At 43.9% G+C, this 18,612-nt stretch overlaps 1 protein-coding gene across 1 annotated transcript in view; it reads left to right on the top strand.

The window, feature by feature from the left end:
• The window catches only part of faf1 (Fas (TNFRSF6) associated factor 1), a 184,488-nt gene that overhangs the window by 122,632 nt on the left and 43,244 nt on the right, over positions 1–18,612 (top strand). Inside the window, exon 13 of the mRNA XM_084308912.1 lies at positions 8,659–8,813. Coding sequence (XP_084165038.1) covers positions 8,659–8,813 — 155 coding nt within the window. The remainder of the gene's footprint in view (positions 1–8,658; positions 8,814–18,612) is intronic.

Here is an 18,612-nt window from a genome sequence, read left to right on the forward strand (position 1 = left end):
TTCCACAGATGCAGTAAAATGATTGCAGCTTTGGTACTTTTTTTCTTTCTATTTGAAATAACTTGATTATTACAACAAGGAACAAATAGGTAGACAAAAGACTTCGTAATTATCTTGTTACATTTGTAAAATTATCTATTTAATATTTTCCGGTCTAATTATTTTGCACACGGCCCTCCACTCGTGTTGGGATGACAGTTGACCTGATCTCAAGCCCCGCCGTCTTTTCTTGACCCTCCAATCACAACTGTACAGAGTTTGGGCTGTGCTATTAGGGGTGTAACGGTACACGTATCCTTCAGTTCAGTACGGCTGTGTACCGAACGATTGCAACGGTACGTTAACCACTAACGAAGGCACGTGCAGAAAATTTGTGTGTGCAGAATTTAATTCAAAACTCCCAAGTTCACCCCTTCCCAAAATATAATTTGCGCAAAGGGCCGGGTGTTCGTTCAACCCACACACAACACTAGGGCTGAACGATTAATCGATTTGAAATCGAAATCGCGATTGGAATGATGCAATTAGCAAATCGCAATTATCTTTTTTTTATCGCTAAATAACTTTATTTTAATTACATTTTATTATTTAAACAGGAAGTTTGGGAGAGGGAGGTAAGGGGTTTTAGATTGTGTGTTGTGAACTTTAGACTTCAGAGAGGGAAATTAAAGTACAGAAAAAAATTTACCGTTGGGTACCGGTATCGATTCCCAGGTAAAAAGAAAGATTGTCGGGCTCGGTTTATTATAATCGCAAATTTAATCGCAATCGCAATATCTGTCTGAAAAATCGCAATTAGATTATTTCCCAAAATCGTGCAGCCCTACACAACACTGAGATTACCTGTAATTTAGCATAGCCTCATAGTGTGGCGAACACACACACACACACACACACACACACACACACACACACACACACACACACACACACAGACCCTCTCTCTCTTAGTGCGTTGAGAAGGGGCTGTCTCTCGGAGATCAAATTAATCATATGAAACGGGACCTGCATGACGCCTTTTTCTCTATCCAATAACGTTTTACCCTGAGGGATGATTTACAATAAAGTGCTAAAACAAAGTAGGCTACTTACTTACATTCTTTTTTTTAAACTTTATTTTTTAGCGTTTATCGCTTTCCTGGTCAAGCATGACCGACAGTTGTAGGGTGAAACGGGAGAGAGAGCAGGGGGAGACATTCGGCAAATGACGGCGAGTCCGGGAATCGAACTCGGAGTCAACCAGATCCGTGACGCAGCACGGAGTTCCGCGACGCAGCGCGGTAACATGGTGTGCTACTGGAGCACCCTTACTTACATTCTTGATGCTAGAACTCCCAAAATAGTGTTGGCATAAAAAAGAAGGTATGCCAGCTGTAGTTTACATTAGCTTGCATAAAACTGTCTCGAGGTTCCATAAGTTAATCAAAATCCGAAGTATTTCCAACCGGGGCTTGAGATGCTTGAGATGCTTGAAGTGCAAATCACTGTCTTTCGGTTGTTGTTGTTCATTAAACTTGCACGTTGTTCAGCTCAATGACGTTGCGTGTGTCTCCTGTCCGTCATGCAGCGCATTCAGGCCCACGCCCAACGGGGGCTGTTTTTCCCGATTATTAATTTCAATATAGAATATTCGTTGACAGCCCTACAAGTACAATTAGTTACTGCAGTGCACACTACATCACCCCTGAGTGGAACATAGAAAGCCAAACTTTCCCCTACTGTACCGAAAACCCATACCGAACCGTCACTTCAAAACCGAGGTACGTACTGAACCGTGGTTTTTGTGTACCGTTACACCCCTAATTGCTACATAATGTAGCTGTACATTACAACCAGGCACATGAAGTGACATGAATTAAAACGTGTTTTAAAGGTAGAATCTATAATGTTGTCGAACAGCCACCTCTAGGCAAAAGAGCCTCGCTTAGTACTGCGCTTGGGTTAGAGTTCAGTAGCTGATTATAGTGTGCATGTCTCCTAGGGCTGACCCCTATTAGTCGAATAGTTGACTAATCGATCGAAAGGAGCCGTAGTCGACTGCCAACCTCTTAGTCGAATACAAAATAATATATTTTTTTTTAATCATTTCCAAAAGAAAAGAGGCCTAGAAGCGTGGCTAACGCTAATGGCACGCATACCAGAGGCTAACTGCCTACGAAAACAGGCACAGAGGCACTGAAAGAGGATTTCACCCATCTAATGAACACACAAATATCAAGATGTATCCATCAGTGGACCAATTGCATGCTTTTGCAGAGGACAAGAAGCCTTCCGTTGACTACTTCAGACATTAAGCACAGCCCAAATGGAATGATAAAAATATATATATATATATATTTTTTTGTATCTACTTTTTCTCCCATTTTCTATTTTTCTCCCATCCCAATTTCGTATTGTCCAATTCTACCCTCCCCTGTCTCGAACGCTGTTTGGCCATGCCTCCCACAAGCCGGCTGTAATGTGGACGAAGCCATACATTGCACGAGTCCCCTCCGGTACTCGAGGTAGCAGCCGTCGCATCTTTTCACCTGCACAGCGCGATCTTTCAGCGTCGGGGGTCTGCGCTTTGGAGGGACGCCGCCCCCGTTGCTTCCTGATTCTACTGCGCAGGCGCACCAACCGACCTGACGCTGTCCACAACGTCCGATCCCCACTCATCAGCTTCTATTAGTATGAACGACCAGCAAAGTTGAATGCAATGCGGAGAGCTGGGCTCGAACCCAGAGTCTCCTGCATTGGTGGTGAGCCCCTTGCCCACTGCACCACCTAGCCGCCCTATATAATATATATATTATACTTTTTATAAAAGTATAATTTTTTTTTTCATAGTCGACTATCGGCTAATTTCGGCCAATCATAGTCGGCTATCCAAATCCTTAGTTGGGGACAGCCCTATAGCCCGGTACATGCTATACTATGTTATTTGATACTATCTTGTCTAGCACAGTCTCTGGAGCGTAACAGTAAGAAGCATTTTGTATGAAAGTATTCTGTACTTCTGTATGACAACTATTAAAGAAACTTGAAACTAAAGAAACTTGAAACTTGAGCCCTAATGTCTCCAGACCACGCTCGGCAGAGCCTGAGGTTTGGCCAGCAGTAGCAACCCCTCCCCTATCCTGCTCAACTCCAATCCACACATCACACCAAAACAAAAGTAAAAGTGCAGTGCCTAGAGGTTGCTGTTTGACAACATTAGATTCTACCTTTTAAAGACACAATCTGACATCCTCAAAATTGCTTTTTTATGGTTCCTGTTAACACATTCAGTGCCAAAAGCGACTTTTTACGTTTCTGGGTCGTTTTTCCTTTTCGATATTTTTTTCATTATCCATCCAGGGAGCCTGTTACCATAGGGAATGAGTCTTGAGGTCACCAAAGTGCAATACCGGCCGCATCCAGCTAGACGGCGGTATCGAGCACCCTTTGAAACCTTGTATCTTGGCCTGTGCGTCGATCTAATGTTTCCGGTCTGTGTTTTTTTTTTTTGCTCAAGCTGAGCGGTTATAACGGTCGGATTGAGAAGAATCAAATGCTCCCGATGCATGATGTGTAGTGGATTATGTTGGCGACACGATGGACATCAATACTTGGAATCGTGATCAGATAATTGGAATATTCTTTTTGGGGTACATCCTAGTCAAGGTAACGGCTATATGGTATCAATCTTCATGCATTCATGATGAAACATAATACCTATGATATAGATTTTATTTGAGAATAATAGCGGGTCCAGGCAAGATACGGCAACGTTTATAGTATAATACACTTATAAGGCTATTCCTCAGCATTTCAGGAATTACCCCAGACCGATCTAAAAACATACTTATATTCACCATGGTATAACGCGCGAATGTATGCATGGAAAATGTATCTCTTTTTTGCATCTTGACCGGAAGAAAGTCACTGTCAAATGACCATAGTATTGTATCCATAGCTATAATATATAATATAGTTATAGCTCTACAAACAAGGTGACTGACTCCTATATATATTTTTTTGTATCTACTTTTTCTCCTCATTTTCTATTTTTCTCCCATCCCAATTTCGTATTATGCAATTCTTCCCTCCCCTGTCTCGAACGTTGGTAGACCATGCCTCCCACTGGTCGGCTGCAATGTGGACGAAGCCTTGCATCACGTGTCCCCTCCGGTACATGATGAGGCAGCCGTCGCATCTTTTCACCTGTACAGCGTGATCTCTCAGTGGCAAGGAGTAACGCCTGGGAGGCTCACGCTGCCCCCGATACGTCCTGATTCTGCTGTACAGGCGCACCAACCGACCTGTAGGAGTCGCTGTCCACAACGTCCGATCCCCACCCACCGGCTTTCCCACCCCCTAATACTGCCAATTGTATTAGTATGACTACAAGACTAGAACTAGAAGACTAGAAGTCTTTATTTGTCATGCAGTTTAACACACACACGCGAGATGGGCGACCCACAGGAACACACACATGCACTGAGTCGCCGATGAAATGAACGACCAGCCAAGCCGGAAGCAACGCCGAGAGCTGGGCTCGAACCCAGCATCTCCTGCGTTAGTGGCGAGCACCTTGCTCACTGCGCCACTTAGCCGCCCAGACTCCTATCTTTTAAAGTGGTGGCAGTGAATAGATGGCTCCCGAAAACAGCACGGCACTCAAAGTGTTAAGGGGGTGTTGTAGTCAACCAGCTCTTCTCTCTTTTGGTCATGATGGTGGAGCCCATGCAGCTTTGTCCATGAACTTGAGCGCTTATTTTCTATTCTACGGTGAAGCGGCTGGTGGTTGCTATAGCGATGTTGTACAGTCGATGGCCTGTGTCATATCATGCAGACGGGGAGGGGGGGGGGGCGGGGGTACACCTGCCTGTCCTAATGACCCGTGGTACAGGAACTCACTTGTTTAAACCAAACAAACACTTGTTTCACTGGTGTCATGTTGCCTTAGCAGAACAAACCAGCTGTGTCGGAAGGAAAATTATGTGTGTGTTTAAGGTCCTTTTGAATTTGTACTTCTCAGATCTGTCAGGTATGTTTGTTAGTTAGTTGTCGTATATATTTCCAGTCACTTCCAAACCCATTTTCCCAAAATCTCTTTTACCTCATGGGTAATAGCTTGGAAGTCCACGATGAAACCTCCTTTTCCATTCGCATACAGCTGCTGTCAGTCTCTGTCCCATGGCTATTGACAGTTGGAGGATCAAGAAAACGGAGCTGGTTTGAGATGGGTCAACTGGAATGTCACGCAATGCTGCAGTTTCTCACTTGCGTATCTATATTTCTGTATGTTTTGAAATACTGGATCAAATATATTCCAAACATATAGTGTGTATTCCCAAATGTTTTTTATATAAAAAAAAATTATCATCACTATCTATTTACTAGTGAGGAATTCAGAATTTGCTAAAGAAAAACGACATAAAATCATGCAGTTTCATTCAGTGGAACAACATATCATGCTTTGTTATTGGTAGTAGATAAACTATTAAGGTACAGTTAGCTGCCATTCTCTTGGAAACTTGAAATGTTTCTGAGGGTCAGTGTCATTGACGTTTACTGAGCAAGTCGCCAATTAACAATGTTCTTTGGCTCTCTGTACACGTTTTTTTGTTCGTCTTGATAAATGGCTTTTGCTTCCAGCGGAGACCTGTAAATTGAGCTTGGTCATTGTGTCATACAGAACCATCTGGCCTCTGTTCTGGGCATACTGTATGTTCAGCTGACCATGGTAAGCACCACTTGGCCGTGTTCTGGAGATTTAGCTATTGAAGTCTGGTGTGAGAGAAGAATAATGATTATACAGGAGGAGGAGGCCCCAAGCTCGGTCAATGCTGACACTGTTCTGCTGTGTGAGATGTTGTTGGGCCTCTCTTTCTCTCTCTTACACACACACACACACACACACACACACACACACACACACACACACACACACACACACACACACACACACACACACACACACACACACACACACAAAGTGAGGTCACATTTAGTTGAACAGGTGCGAAGAAGGCCTATGGGGTCACTGTCCCGCTCAGGTTGGACCTAGTAATTTAGCTGAGCGAGATATTTGCTCCTCCTTGCTAAGAAAGGCGACACAAAAGCTCCGACTTGAAAGAGGAGAGGGAACAGAGGGGGACGGACAGTTTAGGTAAGATGAAGGACTTTCTGTTATTTGAACCCTCAGTTGGCCAAAATGCCCACTTTGATTACCGGTAGTCTTTACACTTGCTCAAATTGTGCGCATGAGAGAGAGAGAGAGAGAGAGAGAGAGAATATTTCTTGTGTAATACATTTTATTCATGATTTTATATTGACAAAGAAACATATTTTAGTGAACTGTTTAGGTGGGAAAAAGCCATCTTAAAAAATAGACACAACTTGAGGACCACCCATATACAATGAGTGTATTTTCTATGTCGATTGTGGCTGCAATTCTGAATTGCATTTTCCAATAGGGAGGGTTCTTGTCGCAGCTGAACTGCAGAAATTGCACTATGTACTGTACATATTTGAATTCATTTATTTTTTTTACAATATGGGCCCTTTAAACCATAATCAATGGCTACTTATTCACAGATTCATAGGATAGGCCAATGTTTATAATGTGCCTATCATAAACAAAATAAAAAACGGATAAATAAAACCACCACTAAACCGCTATCCCATTGCTGATCTCAACTTATTTCTCTCGCTAACTAGAGTTCCCAGAAGAATGAACAAACTTTCTCTATTTCAATAATTTATTAAAATAATATATTTGTCATTTTTTCAATCATCATCATACTATTAAATGGGAGGAATTACAATTAAAAGTAGTAATAAGAAATACCAAATATCTTCCCAAGGTGTACAGTCCCCCCGGTCTGAGCGCCGGGGGTCCGAACCTTGTTTTCCTACCATTCTGTGTTTGTGAAACTGACAAACCCAAGAACAAAAAAGAGTAGTCTTAGCAGTGGATCGCTCGGCTCATGCGTCGAAGAACGCAGAGAACTAATGTGATAACTAACTACATGTGAATTGCAAGACACATTCAAGGTTTTATTTAAAATAAAAAAATTATAAAACATTTACCAAAATACGTTAAATACAACAGCCTATTGTTTTATTCAATGTGTTTATTTATTTTTTATAAAAGGTGATGAAAATAACTTAAACAGTGTTTTTTTTTATCATTATTTTCAAATACAATTGTTTTCTTTATAAAAAGATTTGGTACTCAAAAAATGGTCTTGGAAAACAGGGGTCATCTTATAATTAGGGCCGTCTTATATTCGGACCAATATGGTAGATCAGTAAATAGAAATAATGAGAAAATAATTTGAGAGATATTATTTGAGAGTGAGTAAGTGATGATGATCTTGGAATAGTAAAGCCAGCAAACAACTTTGGCTTTTAATGACATTCAGTCAGTCAATCATGTGATATTTCATCTGTGTTTGCGGGGGTTTCCTCCTGGTACTCCGGTTTCCCCCACACCATAAAAAGACTAGTTATTTCCTGCCATTACCCTTGAGCAAGGTACTGGAATCACAACTGGACTTGGTCCCTGGGCGCCGCACTGTATGGCTGCCCACTGCTCCTAAATAGTTAGGATGGGTCAAATGCAGAGGTTGAATTTCCCCAAGTGGATTAATAAAAGCATTGCTTGGTTTGGAAAGCTGTCGCTGTATGCTTTCCTCTTCGGAATCGCCTCGTTGAGTTTGGTTGGTGTGTTTTTTGTCTGATGGATTTACTTGTCATGTTTGTTTGTCCGGCTGGAATTGCTTTCTACAATTTTCTGATGTATACTTCTAATCCCCAAAACGTGTACTTTAATTCTGTTTTCAAAGTTTACATAAAGATGGACAGATTTCAGTTGATTTTCACTGATGTATTTCTCCATCTTCAACAGAGCTACTTGCAGCCCCTGGCGACTCTTGTCGCGCATGCTCTCTCCTGGGAGATTATTCTAAAGCTCTAATCGTTGAGCAAACACAGCAGTGCTCCCCCACTCCTACTCTGCACAGGCCACACTATACACAACTTCTTTCACTTTCGACACCCTGTGTGTGTGTTTTTTTTGTTTAGTTTTTTTGGCGTACGTAGCTTAGCTTACCTCTCCTGAGAAATGGACCCTCGGCCCCAAGTCCCTCCATGCAGTATTGTTTGGTCCCCTCACGTAGTGATGTTTTTTGAAGGAGAGAAGTGACATGTAATTTAGAGAGCTTTACTTCCTACATCGTCCCCTGGAACCTTTGGTGATTGTGGGTGTGTTGGTTTTTTAATTAGTTTGTCAGTGGGGAGAATCTGCCGGGTTTATATGATGGTGTCAATATCCTTGGATTTGGAGCTTTGTCTATTATTGTTTGGCTCAACGTGCTGTTAACCTCCGGCAGGCCGCTAGCATTCAGTGTAAAATAAATAGAGTGATTTGTCTGTTTTTATTTTTCTCTATAGCTTGGTCGCCTCATAGAGAGGTTTTATTTACACCACTGTCCATTTGATTCTGTGTGGTATTTGCTCTTTCTCTTTCTTTCTCTTTTTGTGCACCAGCTCTGGCCTCGCCTCGTTCTGTGGAGGCTGTGGTGTCTTTGCTTACAGTCTCTCATGTGGCGGTATGGTCAGACACTGCTGATCACACTGAGTATGTTGACCACATCTTTCTTTGTCCTTCTCCTCTCCTCTCCACAGAGAAAGCTGCTGGCCATCTACCTCCACAATGACGAGAGTGTCCTCAGCAACGTCTTCTGCTCCCAGATGCTGTGTGCCGACTCCATCGTTTCCTACCTGAGCCAGAACTTCATAACGTGGGCCTGGGATGTCACTAAAGAATCTAACAAAGCCAGGTACCCCCCTCCCCCCCCCAACCAGCAAGGCTTGGTCACTACCTACTGGTGGTCTGCCCTTGAGTAGATCACTTAGAAGAAGTTAGGGTGTTTAAGCCCCCCATTAAACAAGCTGGGTTATAGAAGAAGTTAGGGTGTTTAAGCACCACCCCCATTAAACAAGCTGGGTTATGGGTGTTTAAGCAGCACCCCCATTAAACAAGCTGGGTTATGGGTGTTTAAGCAGCACCCCCATTAAACAAGCTGGGTTATGGGTGTTTAAGCAGCACCCCCATTAAACAAGCTGGGTTATGGGTGTTTAAGCAGCACCCCCATTAAACAAGCTGGGTTATGGGTGTTTAAGCAGCACCCCCATTAAACAAGCTGGGTTATGGGTGTTTAAGCAGCACCCCCATTAAACAAGCTGGGTTATGGGTGTTTAAGCACCACCCCCATTAAACAAGCTGGGTTATGGGTGTTTAAGCAGCACCCCCATTAAACAAGCTCTGTTATGGGTGTTTAAGCAGCACCCCCATTAAACAAGCTGGGTTATGGCACTTTGATAGTTGATTTGACATTGCAATGTGATTATATCAGGAGGGTTGGAAAGGTACCCAATCACATCCACTCCCACAGCCTTTTTCTCTCTCTTCAACTTCAGACTCTTTTGATAGGGGGGGGGGGGGGGGGGGGGGGTGCGCTAACAATAGGCGTTGTATTTGCAGGATGGGGCCCCTGATTGGGTAGTCTTGACTAATCTGCCTGAATGGATGCCCCTGATTGGGTAGTCTTGACTAATCTGCCTGAAGGGAGGGTCAGTAGGAGATGTAAAGTTCCGGTCTGGACATCTCTCTCTCTGCAGCAGTGCTGACCTGTGTCACATGGCCGGGGCCCTCGTTTTAGAAAACTGTACTTGCCACCAAATCCAAGCCAAAGTTGTTTATTAATAAGTAATCATTACTGTGATACAGTAATACTGTGATACAGTAATGCAAAACAAATTTCTATCATTACCCAAAGTATGAATGCTATAGAAACAGTGATTTGTGTTTGTTTGTTGAAATGGATTGTACAAAGAGATCTAGGATGAAGTCACATAACGTGTTTATCCACAGGGCCCCTGGTCCATGTGTTTATCCACAGGGCCCCTGGTCCATATAACACCTATCCACTCTCCAGTTAATAATATTATATTATTATATTGTGGCCATGGCTGCATGGGTAATTTTTTCTTTTTCTCCGTACAATGTTTTATGTTTATTGTTATTCGCACTTACAAACATACATTCTGGGATAAAATAAGTAAAAAGAAGAACAGCTAAAATGTGCAGGAAAGGTCAAAAAACCCAAGGGCTTATAAGCGACCTCCCCTCTTAAACCTATATAGGATAACTACAAAAAAAAAATCCCCCCCCCCCCCTCCCACATTATGCACAAACACATGCGCATATCCCTCTCTCATATACACAGATACATACAATACAGCATTATACAACTATTATAATGTTGGGGATTTTTTTTTAAAAAGACTACACAAATACACATGGATACTATAGACTACAGGATCTGTAGTTCTTTTTTAAGCTTACTTTTAAATATATTTAAAGTGGAACATGTTTCTATTAGATTTTGTATATCATTCCACATCACTGCACCTTGATAAACAAATGAGAATTTGGCAACAGAGGTCCTACAGAAAGGAATGCGTAAGTCTTTATTTCTTCTTGTGAGATGTGCATGATAATGAGAATTAAACTCAAAATAAGTTTGAAAAAAATTAGGCAAAGATAAAGGAAGACCAATTACTTTGTACATAAGAACCCCTGTTTGGGGGGAGCTCCAGTAGCTCACCACGTACCGCGAGTGCTATTTCAGCGCCGTGGACAACTGTGCTCGTCACGGATCTGGGGCTGAGCGAGTTCGAATCCCGGACTGCAGCCGTGCCTTTCCCAGAGTGTCTTCCCCCCCATCTGAACCCTTTCAGCTTGCTTCTGTCGGTCGAACTTGACAAAGTATAAATGCGATAAACGTATAAAAGAGCCAGGGAAATGGCCAAAGTTTAAAAAAAAAAAAAAAAAAAAAAAAAAAAAAACCGTTTGATACTTGTTGACCTCATAAATTGTGAGTAGTTGCAGTTGTTTAAATAATGGTTTGGTTGGGGCTAAATAAGAAGAGTTTGTTGCAATTCTTACAAAGGATTTCTGAGCTCTATGGATAGTTTGTAAGTAAGATGGGTAAGTGCTGGCTAGGGATGGGTACCTTTCACATTTGAACCGGTACCGGTACCTGTGAATCGATACCGGTACCCAACGGTACCTTTTTTCGGTACTTTAGTCTCAAGAAATTTAATTTACCTACCTCAGTCGTAAAAAAAATATCCAAACTTCAAATAACTACAATTTCGACAGTTTTCGGCTTGTCATTGCTCCGACTGCTTTGTTGTTGAATCAAGTCAAATCCTAGGTAAGCATATATTGTGCGTGTGAACGTTGACATGAAAAGAAAAAAGTTTAAAAAAAAAGGGGTTTTTTTGGCTCATGTTTTGGCTGTTTGGGACTGAGCTTATGATAACCATGGAGCCAAACGATCAAGTTTAAAGTCATTACAGTCTTATCTTTGTGTTTTCACGTTTAAAGTCATTAAAATATAATCTTATCATTTGTTTCTTTTCTTATCTTAAGTCGAGGTTTGATTTGGTCCCACTCACTCACTAGGCTTCTGTACAGGACAGGCAGCACTGCTACACCCCTCTCTTCCCCTCCTCCTCCTCCTCTCTTTCTCTTTCTCCTCTCTCCATCTCTCTGCCGTTACCTCTCCCTCGTTCTCCACCGCCCCTTCTTACACCCCACCCTCTCTCTCTGAGCCTCCAGAGTTAAGCTTGCCCCCCCCCGGTAGGAGGCATTTAAGAAAGACTCTCACACTCTGACCTCAGCGCTCCATTATTTCCTTTTACGGATATTCCCTCCTCGCTTCATTCCCATCTCCTTTCTCTTTCTGATTGCCTGCATTGCTTTTTGCCCCAGCTGAGTCTTTTTATTGCACATTAAAAGCCAGGCAACATCTGGAGCTTTTCATCACACACAGCCACTCACAGCTTCGCCACGGACGCATGCATGCACATGGGCGCGCACCACACACACATGTGCATTAAACACACACACACACACACACACACACACACACACACTCACACTCACTCCACATTCTCACGCTCTCTAGTTGATCCAGAGTGACTGGTGATTGGCGTCAGTCACAGAAGCTGTTAAAGTATCCCAGCTCCTGTGTGTGCGTGTGTGCGTGTGTGCGTGTGTGTTTGTGCGTGTTTAATGAACCTGCTGCTCTTGGAATGTGCCTGTTGGATTGCCTCTCCATATTCTCACAGTCCTCCCAGTTAAAGTATTAATTATGCATAAAAGCAGTCACGCTGATTACATGCCAGTGTAATTGTCACCCATGGGAAATGCATTTGATAACTCACGCCGGCATGGTACTGACTTCACGCACCGCAAATATTTAAACTGGGTGGATAAACACACACACTGCAACTCTTAACTCGCTTCATGAAGGTTTAGTCATGCTGCCACTCTGCCTTTGATTCAACGCTGCCATGTTTGTGCTTGAACTTACGTTCACGCCACATCTCATCTGTTTGATAGTATAGCACACTATATAAGCTGCATAGTATTTATATAGGTGACCTTGAAGACCTCCCTGAAATGTAACTTTGAGTCTCTGCCTCATTAAACTGTCGCCGTAAGAGGAGAGATGGGTGACCAGCACTCGGGTGAAGAACAGCACTCAGGTGAACAGCACTCGGGTGAACACACTCAGGTGAAGAACAGCACTCAGGTGAACAGCACTCAGGTGAAGAACAGCACTCTGGTGAAGAACAGCACTCAGGTGAAGAACAGCACTCTGGTGAAGAACAGCACTCTGGTGAAGAACAGCACTCTGGTGAAGAACAGCACTCTGGTGAAGAACAGCACTCAGGTGAAGAACAGCACTCAGGTGAAGAACAGCACTCAGGTGAACACACTCAGGTGAAGAACAACACTCTGGTGAAGAACAACACTCTGGTGAAGAACAGCACTCAGGTGAACAGCACTCTGGTGAACAGCACTCGGGTGAAGAACAGCACTCGGGTGAAGAACAGCACTCAGGTGAACAGCACTCTGGTGAAGAACAGCACTCGGGTGAACAGCACTCTGGTGAACAGCACTCTGGTGAAGAACAGCACTCAGGTGAAGAACAGCACTCTGGTGAAGAACAGCACTCAGGTGAACAGCACTCGGGTGAAGAACAGCACTCGGGTGAAGAACAGCACTCTGGTGAACAGCACTCAGGTGAACACACTCAGGTGAAGAACAGCACTCAGGTGAAGAACAGCACTCTGGTGAACAGCACTCTGGTGAAGAACAGCACTCTGGTGAAGAACAGCACTCTGGTGAAGAACAGCACTCTGGTGAAGAACAGCACTCAGGTGAAGAACAGCACTCAGGTGAAGAACAGCACTCAGGTGAAGAACAGCACTCAGGTGAAGAACAACACTCAGGTGAAGAACAGCACTCTGGTGAAGAACAGCACTCAGGTGAAGAACAGCACTCAGGTGAACACACGCAGGTGAAGAACAACACTCAGGTGAAGAACAGCACTCGGGTGAAGAACAGCACTCGGGTGAAGAACAGCACTCAGGTGAACAGCACTCTGGTGAAGAACAGCACTCGGGTGAACAGCACTCGGGTGAAGAACAGCACTCGGGTGAAGAACAGCACTCGGGTGAAGAACAGCACTCAGGTGAACAGCACTCTGGTGAAGAACAGCACTCGGGTGAACAGCACTCTGGTGAAGAACAGCACTCTGGTGAAGAACAGCACTCAGGTGAAGAACAGCACTCAGGTGAAGAACAGCACTCTGGTGAAGAACAGCACTCTGGTGAAGAACAGCACTCTGGTGAAGAACAGCACTCTGGTGAACAGCACTCTGGTGAACAGCACTCAGGTGAAGAACAGCACTCTGGTGAAGAACAGCACTCTGGTGAAGAACAGCACTCTGGTGAAGAACAGCACTCTGGTGAAGAACAGCACTCTGGTGAAGAACAGCACTCTGGTGAACAGCACTCTGGTGAACAGCACTCTGGTGAACAGCACTCTGGTGAACAGCACTCTGGTGAACAGCACTCAGGTGAAGAACAGCACTCTGGTGAAGAACAGCACTCTGGTGAAGAACAGCACTCTGGTGAAGAACAGCACTCTGGTGAAGAACAGCACTCTGGTGAAGAACAGCACTCTGGTGAAGAACAGCACTCTGGTGAACAGCACTCTGGTGAACAGCACTCTGGTGAACAGCACTCTGGTGAACAGCACTCAGGTGAAGAACAGCACTCAGGTGAAGAACAGCACTCAGGTGAACGTATTCTGTACACTTGACTTGTCTGAGCTGAGGACATGATGACTGTTTGAGGAGGGGAGCGATGCCATTTTTCCAATCAAAACACGCTCTGAAACAGTGAGCAACCAAAGCATCCGGTTCCCATACATATCATTGTGCAGGTGGCTGACTAAAACATTCCCTGCAGTGCTACTGTACAAACCCCACTCGTCAGCTGTGTACTGGACCGCATGGCAGGGCCCAACCCGCCTCCTCGGCATCCACACGCAACCCGCTCCGCTGTTGCAGAAAGTCGAGGCGACAGTCCGGAGAAACATTAACTATTCTAACTACCTGGGATCTGGCAGTGAGAGACGTGTTGGCAGGAGGAGGAGGGGGAGGGAGGAGGAGGGAGGAGGAGGAGAGAAATCTGTCAATCACATTAGCCGACGAAGCAGAGGCTGAAGCTCACGGTACGGTGGTTCCATCCAGGTGCTTCCTGTGGAGCAGCTTCCCCCGGAGACGCACGGTGCTGTCAGAGCCCACAGGGCCTGGTTTAGGCTAGGTTACATTCTTCACCATGTTATGTTATGGCTGGGTGAGGCTGCACTGAACTGTTCACCTCCGGTCCTCTGGGTAGCTTTGACTTCCTCACGCACTCCCTCTCTCTCTCTGAATGAATGAATGAAAACTTTATTTAACAGATTGCAGAATGGGTACAATACAGTACGGCTCAATACACACAATTGTTAACACTTGTTTCTTAATTGGTATATTTCCGTTTTATACCATTTTGAAAAACGTTAGTTTTTGGAAACGTCCAGAAAAAAAGGTGATTCTGCAGGAATCGCGCTTTAGTGGAATACACAAAACACGTTGTCATTTTTTGGCACACACACACATATGGGACACGCTGAGATATAGGTGAAAAAAACTCTGATTATCCCAAGACTGGTAAAAAAGATTCCTTACCTCAGATGTTCTCCAAAAAGATTCCAATTCCTGATCGCCATTCCAAATATCGATCGCGTTTATTGATCTAACGCTGGGTACTGGAAACACATATTCCACGCTGTTCTGTGGCTCTGCAATGAATGGGATCGTCTCCGGTTACATGCCTGACAAGTAAAATGTGGATTCATTGGGGCATCCATTTAATTCAGTCCAATCCAATGGGTGCAATACCATCCGGAGAGACGATAGGGGGCGGTATTTTCACTGTTCGAGCTCAAATAGATCCCCAATGGTAACGTGAGGCTAGATTGATGAAAAATGAATGGAAATCGATAATTAAAAAAAATAACGATTAAATAACGAGATTTCTCGTTCTTGGCACTCAACACATGGCATGAACTAACGAGATTTCTCGTGGCTGGCACTCAGTGTTAAGGGGATGCAGACCAGAGAAAGACGTTTGTCTTGTTTACATCAGGGTCCCCCATTTTCAATTCATAGTGACATTTATGACATACACAACATACATGACATGACATTTATGGCATATACAGGTATATAGTACTGTTACATTTGTGACATATATATGATATGCAAATATACAGTACATTTACATTTACATTTAGTCATTTAGCTGACGCTTTTATCCAAAGCGACTTACATGTTCTGTACGACAAGCCATCAGGAAGGGCACAACTCTATCAGCTGAGCAACAATGTTCATCAAAGTGTTGAGTGCTACAGTGTAGGTTAGTTTATTAGGACAAGTGCATGAGAGTAAGGTTAGTTAGTTAGTTTTTTTTTTTTTAAATAAATAAATAAATTGCTTACCTCAGATCAGATGTTCTCCAAAAAGATTATTCCAATTCCTGATCGCCATTCCAAATATCGATCGCGTTTATTGATTCAGCGCTGGGTACTGTAAATATGTATTTCATGCTGTTCTGCGGCTCGGCGATCACTTCGATCCTTCAGTTGGCTTGACGGAAAAGTAAAATTAGGAGGCTGGACCCCCCCCCCCCCCCCCCCCCCCCCATCAGTCTAATCCAATGGGGTGCAGTACCATCCGGAGAGACGATAGGGGGCCGTATTTTCCCAATGGAGCTCAGAGAGAGTCTGCAGCACTAGCGTGAGGCTCGATTGAATCGCTAATAAAAAAAAATACGACAAACAAACACTATATAGCGTTGGTGGCATTCAACAGTCGGCATGAACTAACGACAAAACGCGTCCGTGGCACTCAAAGTCATTAAGGGACTAAATGTGTTTAGTCCCCCCCCCGCAATTATGCCACATCAATGTGGAACGCCCTACCCAAAGCTGTAAAGGAATGTGGATCACTACCCACTTTCAAAACCTCTCTCAAGGGACACCTACGGGAGACTGCAATTCAACACTGGCCCCTGTAAATATCCTAACCCAACCCCCTCCAATGTACAGTCATTTACCTAGTATGGTTTTGTCAATAGTCCAATGTACAATTTTGTTTGTTTGTACAGTGTCCCCCCCCCCCCCCCCCCCCTCAATGTACAGTTTTGCTTGTATATACAGTGTGCCCCCCCCCCAACCACCTCCAATGTAGATTACCCAGTATGGTTGTCAATATCCCAGTGTACCCAACCCCCCCCCACCCAACCTCCTCCAATGTACAGTTTCTACGTCAAATGTATATACTCCCTTTTCCTGACTCCTTCTGTATCACAAACAGTACTGTATTTGCAAATCTGGTATGTCATAAATGTATAGATGTAGCAGTACTGACTATCTGTATGTCATGTATGTCATATATGTCCTGATGAATTGAAAATGGGGGACCCTGATGTAAACAAGACGAAAGTCTTTCTCTGGTCTGCATCCCCTTAACAATTGTGTGTATTGAGCTGTACTGTATTGTACCCATTCTGCAATCTGTTAATAAAGTTTTCAATCAATCAATCAATCAATCAATCCCCCCCTCTCTCTCTCTCTCTCTCTTTATGATGACAGTGGGCTTGGATTCTAGTGCCATGGTCGACAACTTTAAAATGATGCCGGTTCCTTTTAAGGGTGTCAAAATCCATACTTTCCTCCTCCATTTTCTTTATACCAATTCAAACTTTGTCATCTCACCAAAATCTCACATTGATTGGCATTATTTATTTATTTTTTACTGGATCGTCATTGATTTCGGTATTCAATTCGGTATTGCGTGTGATTCGGTCCGGTTAGTATCGAGTCGACCATGTTGGAACCAGTGCTACTCTGTTCTCCGTACCCATCCCTAGAAAAAACACAAGCTACCTATGCCTCAATGAAGAAACCCAATCCCATAGATAATGTCTCACATCTTCCCAAATTGATTTACCACTGTTCCTTTAAGCCCATCTAACACAATTATCAAACCCCTGTTGTTAACTGTCTCATTCTTTCCTTTAATTTGTCCTAGGCCATTTAACTCTAGCCCATTGCCCACAGCTCTGCTCTCTGACCGGAACGTTGGCCTCAGTACCATCTACATCCTCCTACAGCTCTTCTCTCTGGCCTCAGTACCATCTACATCCTCCTACAGCTCTTCTCTGGCTTCAGTACCATCTACATCCTCCTACAGCTCTTCTCTCTGGTCTCGGTACCATCTACATCCTCCTACAGCTCTTCTCTCTGGCCTCAGTACCATCTACATCCTCCTACAGCTCTTCTCTCTGGCCTCAGTACCATCTACATCCTCCTACAGCTCTTCTCTCTGGCCTCAGTACCATCTACATCCTCCTACAGCTCTTCTCTCTGGCCTCAGTACCATCTACATCCTCCTACAGCTCTTCTCTCTGGCCTCAGTACCATCTACATCCTCCTACAGCTCTTCTCTCTGGCCTCAGTACCATCTACATCCTCCTACAGCACTTTCCCCCTCCTCCTCAGTGACAAGGTTACTGATATCCTGCAAACTGTGGTTTTCTACCCATCGCTGGACTTTAACTGACTGACTTCTCAAGAAGTACTGATCAATGTGGCAAACCTGCACTCCCTCTACCAAGCACCTCCTAACTCCCTCTACCAAGCACCTCCTAACTCCCTCTACCAAGCACCTCCTAACTCCCTCTACCAAGCACCTCCTAACTCCCTCTATATATGTGTGTGTGTGCGTGTGTGCAAACAAGCACAAAGTGCAAACTTTTTTAAATTCTAAATTAGGTATGGATGTAGTGCAAATCCTTTTGTAATTAATAGGGAAAAAATATGGTGTAGTGTTAAGTGTTTAAAGTGAATGTTAAAGGTGAGTGTTTGTTTAAAGTATGTGTGTGCAATGCATGTAGATGGATGGGTTAGTGTTCCATAGTCATAGTCATTGAGCCTCCTGATGGCCTGGGGATAGAAGCTCCTTCTGAGTCTCTCTGTACTGGCCATGAGACTCCGGTAGCGCTTGCCTGACCGCAGCAGTGCAAAGAGGCAGTTGTTTGGGTGGCTAGAGTCTTTGACTATTCTCTTAGCCTTGGCCCTGCAACACCTGGTGTAACTGGTTCTAT

This window comes from Notolepis coatsorum (assembly GCF_963971535.1).
Source record: "Notolepis coatsorum genome assembly, chromosome: 2".
Taxonomy (NCBI): Eukaryota; Metazoa; Chordata; class Actinopteri; order Aulopiformes; family Paralepididae; genus Notolepis; species Notolepis coatsorum.